A 7,500-nucleotide genomic window follows, 5' to 3' on the forward strand; every position below is an offset into this window, starting at 1 on the left:
GGGGGGGGGGGGGCGTGCGGCTGGGATGACCGTGCACGCGCGGGTTTCAGCCATTGCATAGATTAGATGTGCGGCAAAGATGATCGCACAACAGTGCTCAGGTAATACGGCTGAATCAGCGGAGGACAGAGTGACGGGGTTGCCGCAACAGACAATTGTACTCTGCGGGTGCGCCCGCGAATGCAAGACGCCCTGCATCGCCCACACTCACCATTCTCAATCATGGAGTCAATCATGGCGTTGTAAAAGGCAATCCCTTGGAAATTGACGCCCGAGCCGCGGACGCCGTCCGGCAGGATGCGGCTCCAGGAGAACGAAAACCTGCGGGCGGGGCGGCAGGGGGTCGACGCAACTGGCATGCCTCCGCGCCGGAACGCCACAGCCGCCTGTGCTGGCGCAGCGATGCCACGTTCGAGCTGCTCACTGCGCCGTTCACGTTTTCGCGTTGCACCACTGCATTCCAGCAGCACAGAGCGCACAGTCTGCGACATGCATTTCGTCCCCACCCCTCCCCCCCCCTCCTCACCTGTAATTCTTGATCCCAAGGTCCTTCATCAGCTTGAAGTCCTCCCTGAATTTGTGGAAGTGGTCGCAAGCCACGTCGCCGTTGTCATTGTTCTTCACCTTGCCTGCGCAGAACAACATTGCGGATGGCGGCGCCGAAACGTGAGCGCGCGCGACGAGGGGTTTGGGAGGGTTTGGGTGGGCGTCGCGAGCGCGCTTTGCGTGCTGAGGCCCACACCGGCTCTTCCTAATGTTTCACCGCTCAATGGTGACCGACCTGGAGTGTGGGTAAGGGTGTCCCACACGCTTGGCGAGCGTCCGCTCTCGTTCCAGGCGCCCTCGACCTGGGCCGGGCGCAGCGCATATGGCGTCATCGCAGGTGAATACCCGGCATGTCGGCATGAGCGGATGCCGGCGGTCGAGCACGAGGACTCTGGCATGTTTTTACGTGGCTTGCCTGATATGCTGCCGTGGCCACACCCCAGTTGATGCTCTTTCGCAGGTGCGCGCTGCACTCATCCGGCGGGCCCGGCTGCGGCATCCCGGCCGCTGCCGCCGGCGCTGCGACAGCCAGCAGAGCTGCCACTGCCAACAACACCATTGAACCCATATTTGATACTATTTATTTGCAGCTTGACGTGGTATCAAGCGCTGCCCGGCTTCCAATCTAGCCTGTTCAGGTCGGGCCGGCGGTTTGGAACTTTGGATCGTGTGCGACGAGTACGGTAGGTAATACCGAATTGATGCGACAGGATGGATTGAAATGTGATGTCATATCTAATATTACAGTAACGACCTACGCAGGCGTACTGAATGCAAGCACATGATTGCATGCAGCACGCCGCCACCGAATTTGCCTGTCACTTTCAGAGATTAGGCCGGCGCGCCATGTGTTTGTAAGGCCTGATGCTTACCTTGCATGCAATTTGATTTTTTTTGCCATCAAAGATGCGGTCGCGTATGCAGTGGTACCTGACCACCAGCACGTCAAGTCACTGCCTACTTCACAGGACAATTATGTCCTGTAGGTGAAACCTGCTGTGAGGATGTTTGGACATCCCTCTTCGGCGGAAGACTGCCCGCGCCTCAGTTCTCGGCCCTTCAAAGATCTTCAAAAGCGTGAAAACGCCACAATCCAGCAGTCCAAGCTGGGAGCGTCGACAACCATCTGATCTGCAAGTAAGCCATTGCAACCCTCAAAATGAGAGGTGGAGTAGAATTGCGTAGAATTACAAGCGAAGAGGTCGGGATAGTCTCACCGCCGCGCCGTGCATGACGCGCTCCCGCTGCTGCTGCTGCCGCTTTCATGCAGGCACAGCAGCCCGGCGCCAGGCTGTGCTACCCACGCCGCGCCCTGCCGCAGCTGCAGCCCCTGGGGCGAGTAGCCATGGTGCGGAAGCTGCTGCTGCTGCTGCTGCTGCTGCTGCTGCTGCTGCTGTTGCTGCTGCTGCTGCTGCTGCTGCTGCTGCTGCTGCTCCTGTGGCTGCTGCGGCTGCTGTTGTGGCTGCTGCGGCGGGCGCAACAGGCCATGCTGCTCACGCTGCTGACCTGGCAGGCCCTCGTCTTGAATCGCCCCGTCGCCACCGCTGCCCAAACCCGCGCCCGCATGCCGCCGCTCCAGCCACGCCCGAGACAGCGCCGCGCGCTCGCCCCGCCGTCGCCGCGCCGCTGCCCGCAGGCGCCGCGTCAGCACCCGCGCGCGCCGCCGCTGCCGCTCCAGCGGCAGCTGCGCCGGCCACGCCGTCAGCAGCGACGAGAAGCGCCAGAGTCCGCGGTGGCTGGCGTGCGGCGCGAGCAGCAGCAGCGACTCAACCAGCCTCAGCTGCTGCGCCCCCGCAAGCGCCGGCCACTGCGCCTCCGCCGCAAAAAACAGCTCGGACGCGAGGCGCTGCGGCGGCAGCAAGCGCGCTGCGGGCGGCTGAAGCCGCCGCCGCCGCTGCTGCTGCTGCTGCTGCGCCTGCCGTTGCTGCTGCTGCTGCTGCTGTTGCTGCTGCTGCTGCTGCTGCTGCTGCTGCTGCTGGTGCTGGTTGAGCCGCGGCTGCCGGGGGTGTCGGCCGCTCGCCACAGCGCCGAGGGCGGCCGCGAGGGCGAGCAGGTCGGCCCCCTGGCAGCCGCGCTGCAGGGCGGCGCTGCAGGCAACCCACAGGTCGTTCTTGAAGCACCGCGGCAGCAGCGGCCCCAGCAGCAGCGCCGGCACCGCGCCGGCGGCCGCGGCGAGCGCCGCCGGCGGGAGCGCGCGTAGGGACGGCTGCAGGAGCGCGAGCGCGCGGGCGGCGGCGGCGGCTGGGGGCCGGTAGCCCGCGCGCGCCAGGGCGCCCAGAGCTAGTGCGAGGTGAGCCGCGGACGCGGCGTCCATGCACGGCCGCCCCGCGGCCGCGGCCGCGAGAGCGTTACCAGGCCGCAGCACCGAGGGCGCCCTGGGTCGCCGCCGCTGCGCTGCACCGGCGCCGGCGCTTGATGCGTCGAGCACGGCGCTCTCGGCGCGGCGGGCAGGCCCGCGCTCGTCGACCGAGTGCACCAGCGGCTCCGCTGCTGCTGCTGCCGCTGCTGCTGCTGCTGCTGCTGGTGCAGCTGCTGCTGCTGCTGCTGCTGGTGGTGGTTGTGGAACACGGCCCGCAGGACTCTGCCCCGTCGCGGTGGCGAGTGCCGAGGCAGCTGCCCGGGCCGCCAGCCAGTGCGGGACGTGCAGGGACCCGGCAGTCAGCCGAAGCACAGGCGGCGGCCGCCGCGCATGCGCGCGCTCCAACAGTGCAGCGGCCCCGTTCACGGCGAAAACAGCCCTGCGACCAAAACTGCCGCCATGTGGATGTGCCACGGCCGGCGACTGCGCCGGCCGACGCGCAGGCGCTTGCTGCTGCAGCTGCCACTGGTCTGGCTGATGCAGAAGCGCTCGCCCGCGGCCGTCAAAGCGCAATCGCTGCAGCTGTGAGTCCAGCGCCGCCACCGCAGCTGCCATGAAGCTGCTGGGGGGCGCAGCCCTGCACCGGCTCGCTGCTTGGAGCAGTTGAGACAGGTCCCCTAGAGAAGGTCCTGTACTGCTGCTGCTGCTGCTGGCATTCCCAAAGCTCCTGCTGCTGCTGCTGCTGGTGCGCAAGTGCACCTCGGCAGCCTCAAAAAGCCGCCGCTGGCACGCAAGCCTGTCGCTGCCGCCACCGCCGCCGCTGCTCGCTTCCAGCAGTGCAGAGATCTCTGCCAACGCCGAGCCGCCCGCCCGCCGCCCTCCCTCCGCCAAAACAGCCGCCCGGCATGCGCGCAGCCGCGCGCCGGCCGCCGCGGGCAGCTGACGCTGCTCGGCCGCCGCCAGCGCCGCCAGCGCGCGGCACAGCAGCGGCACCGGGGCGGCCGGCAGCTGCGCCGCGAGCCCGTCAAGCGCGGCACACAGCACCTCTTGGAGGCCGTCGTCCCCGGCAGGACCATGGCTCGCGTGGCTGGCGCCTCGGGGGCCGACCTCGCCGCCGCCGGCGCCCTGCAGAGCAGCCAAAGGGCCCAAGACCGCCAGCAACTCCCCCGGCCCTGCGCCCCCCAGCCCGGCCCCCAGCGCGCCCGCCGCCGCCCGCAGCCACTCCGAGTCCGCGCCCAGCCCCAGCGCCGGCGCCGCACGCAGCAGCGCCGCTGCGTCGCGCGGCGCCGCGGCGGGCGCCGCGGCGAGGCACGCGTCTCTGAACGCGCCGCGCCAGCCGGGCGACAGCTCGTCAAGGGTCGAGGGCCCCACGCACCACGCGGGCAGCGCCAGCGCCCACGCGAGCGTCGCGAGCGTCTGCGGCGGCGCGCCGCGCAGCGCCGGGCGCGCCGCCGAGAGGAACGCGCCCAGCCACGGCCGCAGCGGCCGCTGGCGCCAGCGCGCGAGCGCGAGCGCAAGCATCGACAGGTCGGACGCGCCGGAGCGCGGCAGCAGCGGCTGTGATGCCTCGTAGAAGCTGAGCAGCCACTGCCAGTCCGGGCGCGCGCCGAGCTGCGCCACCGACACCGTCGCGACCGCGAGCGCGCGCGGCCCCGCGCACGGCAGCTCCCGACGCAGCGCGCCCAGCAGCGCCGCGGCCACGGGGCCGCCAGGCGCGAGGGGCCCGCCGCGCGCGTGGCTAGGGCGGCGCTGGAGGCCGGACGTAGCCAGCGCCCAGGAGGCGTGGGCCAGGTCGTGGGCAGTTAGGAAGGGAAGCTGCCGCTCCAGTGCGGGGAGCGACGCGAGCAGCGCCTGCTGAGCTGCCGCCATCGGCGGCGCGCACGGAGCCGCCTGCTGCTGCTGCTGCTGCTGCTGCCCCAGTGGCGCAGGCGCGCCCTCCTCCCGCGGCAGCAGCCGCTGCTGCCGCTCCGCCGTCGCCGCCAGCTTTGTGATCGCCCACATTCCCAGGGATAAGTCCCTGCCGCTGCAGCGCCGCGCGCAACGCGCTAGGGCGGAGCCCAAGGCAGGCACCAGCGGGCCGCAAATGACCATGCCGCCCTCGGCAAGCGTTGCAAACGCCCATGACAGCTGCACCACGTCCTCGGGGTGGGGTGCCTGCTGCTGCCCTGGCTGCTGCTGCTGCTGCTGCTCCGGCTGCTGAACTCCCCACCGCCTGCTATTCAAGTCCCGCTGATTCAAGTTGTTGTGCTGCTGATACAAGTGCTGCTGCTCCTGCTGCTGCTGCTGCTGCTGCTGCTGCTGTCTGGGCGAGCCTTGCCCAAGAGAGCCTGCTGCTGCGGCTGCCGTCGCCGCCGCCGCGTCCTCCTGCCCCGAACCGCCGAACGCCAACAAGTGCGCGACTGCTGCCGCCTGCGCCGCCGCCGCCCACTCCCCTGGGGGCACGATCCCAAGCTTCGATACGGCTCCGAGCAGCGACGCGAGCGCCCGCAGGTCGAACGACCCCAGCCGCGGCCGCAGCGCCCCCAAGACGCCGGCCGCCCACGCGGCACCCGGGCGGTGGCCCAGCTGCGCCAGCGACAACAGGACGCCGGCCGCGCCCTCAGGCGCCGCGAACGGCAGCTGCGCGGCAGCTGCGGCCGCAAAAGCGTCCATCCACCGCTGCCCCGGGCGCTGGCCAAAGCGCGCCATTGCCCACGCCAGCTGCGACAGGTCTTGGGATCCAAACTCGGCCAGGTGGGCGCCCGCCTGCTCAAACGCGGCGTCCCAAAAGTGCTGCGGCGGGCACCAACCCATCCGCGCGAGCGCCCACAGGCAGAGCGACAGCTGGCGCGGCGTCAGCTGGGGCATGTGCGCGTGCGCGTGGCGCGTCGCGGCGTTGACGAACGCGCCGGCGGCGGCGGCGCCGTCCACGCCGCGCCGCCGGCTGCCTGCCGTCGCCGGCACGCCGGACGCCGTCGCAGCCGTCCCCGTGGCCTCGCCGCCGGACCCGCTGCCGCCGCCGGCGTCCGCGACGCGCGCTTCCGTCACCGCCGCGCTGCAGGGCCGGGCGCCGATTTTCGCGAGTGCCCACAGCATCCGCACGACGTGCTCGGGCGCCGCGCCGCGCAGCTGGTGCAGCGCGAGGCGCAGCACCTGCGACAGGAATGCGTCGAAGTCGCGCTGCTGCCGCCTCGCGTCGGGCCCCTCGCCCGCGGCCGCGGCCGCGGGCCGCGCGCCGGGCGCGGCGAGGCTCGTGAGGAGGGCGGCATAGTATTCTGCGCTGCAGGAGGGCAGGTCGATCTGCAGCTGGGCCCGCAGCCACTGCCAGTCCTGCGGCTGCCGCGCCGCGCCCGCCGGCGCGCTTGCCGCGCCCGCGTCCGGACGCGGCGCGTCCTCGGCGCGGGCCTCTTCGCCGCGCCTGCGGCTGCCTGCGGCGGCGGCGCCGTTGATGCCGCTGACGCTGTGTCCGTTGCTGCTGTGCGGTGGCAAGCCGCTTGCGTCATGTTGGAAGTCGAGGTGGCCTGCCGAGTGCCCCTGCCAGCTGCCCTGCTCCGCGGTGACGGCCGCAGCTGTTGCGACCCATGTGGGCGCGTGGGGGCCACCGCGCGGCCGCGGGCAGCAGCAGCCCGCGCGGCCCCTGCGCAGGTTGCGTAGAATAGATCTTCAGATCGATTGAGCATGCGCAAATGCGATGCACATCCCCCAAGCGGTGGCGCGCATCACTCACCTTTGGAGTGCGGCGGTGTGCTGAGCGGCGCCTGAGGTCGGCCAGCCCCGAGCGCTCATTGGGCGCTGCGGGCGAGCTACACGCGTTTCATAGTCACTGCGTGCTGCCTGGACTCCTCCAGCGGCTGGTGCAGGGCCGCGCCCAGACTGCAGTGCTGGGCAGTCCCGAGTTCAGGGCTGCAGCGTTCTGACGTCGTCAAGATAATGGCAGTTTGATCTTGTGTGTCTTTGACAATAGACAGATCGCTGCGATGGCTGCAGGCAGCACTGGTGAAATTTCACAAATGCGCCAAAACAGCAACGCAATGCGAACCTAATGAACAAATGCTACGTACGCGAATGCACCAATGCATGGTCACGTTGTGTTGCGCCGCTTGCACTGTGCGGTACTGATGCTGCTTCCAGCGCTCCGGCCACCCACGACCCACCCGGCCGGGATATAACTGTGAGATAGGTACTTGCAGACGGCCGGCTTCTAGATACACGTGAGCGCCTTATCAGCGGTCTTTGTGTTCACTCGGGTGCAAACGACTCAATTGTTGTGGACGCTGGAACGGTCAACGATATCACTCAACCCCCTGCCACGACAAGTTCCCAGATGGCAGCCACGACACACAGTGGCCTGTTTTTCGCACAGGCGTGCACCCACATGCATGACACACATCATCCAAAAACCTCCCACGCCTCCCGCAGCACTGCCTCTAGCTGCTCGCGCCCCAGCGCCCCTGGCCCCGGGTAGGGGGCCCCATCCACTAGCAGCTCGGCGCCCGCATCCCGTGCAAGCGCCGCCCTGGCCGCCTCCACATGAGCCGTAGCCACCTGGAAGGCCCAAACAAGGTGACCGACACCCTCTAGGCTCATGCCCAGGCATTCCTCGACCGACCGGCCCCCCAGCGCCGCACCGGCCCCTGCCGCAACGCCGTCGCCCGCGTCGCTGACCCGGCAGCCGG

The 7,500-nt window shown here is 69.7% G+C and overlaps 3 protein-coding genes across 3 annotated transcripts in view; all 3 read right to left on the reverse strand.

Moving 5' to 3' along the window:
- Positions 1-115: 115 nt before the first annotated feature.
- MNEG_7184 (hypothetical protein) lies at positions 116-878 on the reverse strand (the record flags this gene model as incomplete). The annotated part of the gene is made up of 4 exons (XM_014044341.1): positions 116-162; positions 212-321; positions 527-629; positions 782-878. 4 exons carry the CDS (start codon positions 876-878, stop codon positions 116-118), a joined length of 357 nt encoding a protein of 118 aa, XP_013899795.1.
- An 881-nt stretch (positions 879-1,759) lies between these two features.
- Positions 1,760-6,610, reverse strand: MNEG_7185 (hypothetical protein; the record flags this gene model as incomplete). Its single annotated transcript, XM_014044342.1, has 3 exons — positions 1,760-2,752; positions 3,605-6,299; positions 6,552-6,610. The coding sequence occupies 3 exons, from the start codon at positions 6,608-6,610 to the stop codon at positions 1,760-1,762; spliced, it is 3,747 nt and encodes a 1,248-aa protein (XP_013899796.1).
- A 603-nt stretch (positions 6,611-7,213) lies between these two features.
- The window catches only part of MNEG_7186 (hypothetical protein), a gene marked incomplete at both ends in the record, with an annotated part of 1,212 nt that continues 925 nt past the window's right edge, over positions 7,214-7,500 (reverse strand). Inside the window, one exon of the mRNA XM_014044343.1 lies at positions 7,214-7,500. This exon is cut by the window's right edge and continues 925 nt beyond it. Within this exon, the coding sequence (XP_013899797.1) occupies positions 7,214-7,500 (287 nt within the window).

The sequence above is a fragment of the Monoraphidium neglectum genome (genome assembly GCF_000611645.1).
Source record: "Monoraphidium neglectum strain SAG 48.87 unplaced genomic scaffold scaffold01250, whole genome shotgun sequence".
Classification (NCBI taxonomy): Eukaryota; Viridiplantae; Chlorophyta; class Chlorophyceae; order Sphaeropleales; family Selenastraceae; genus Monoraphidium; species Monoraphidium neglectum.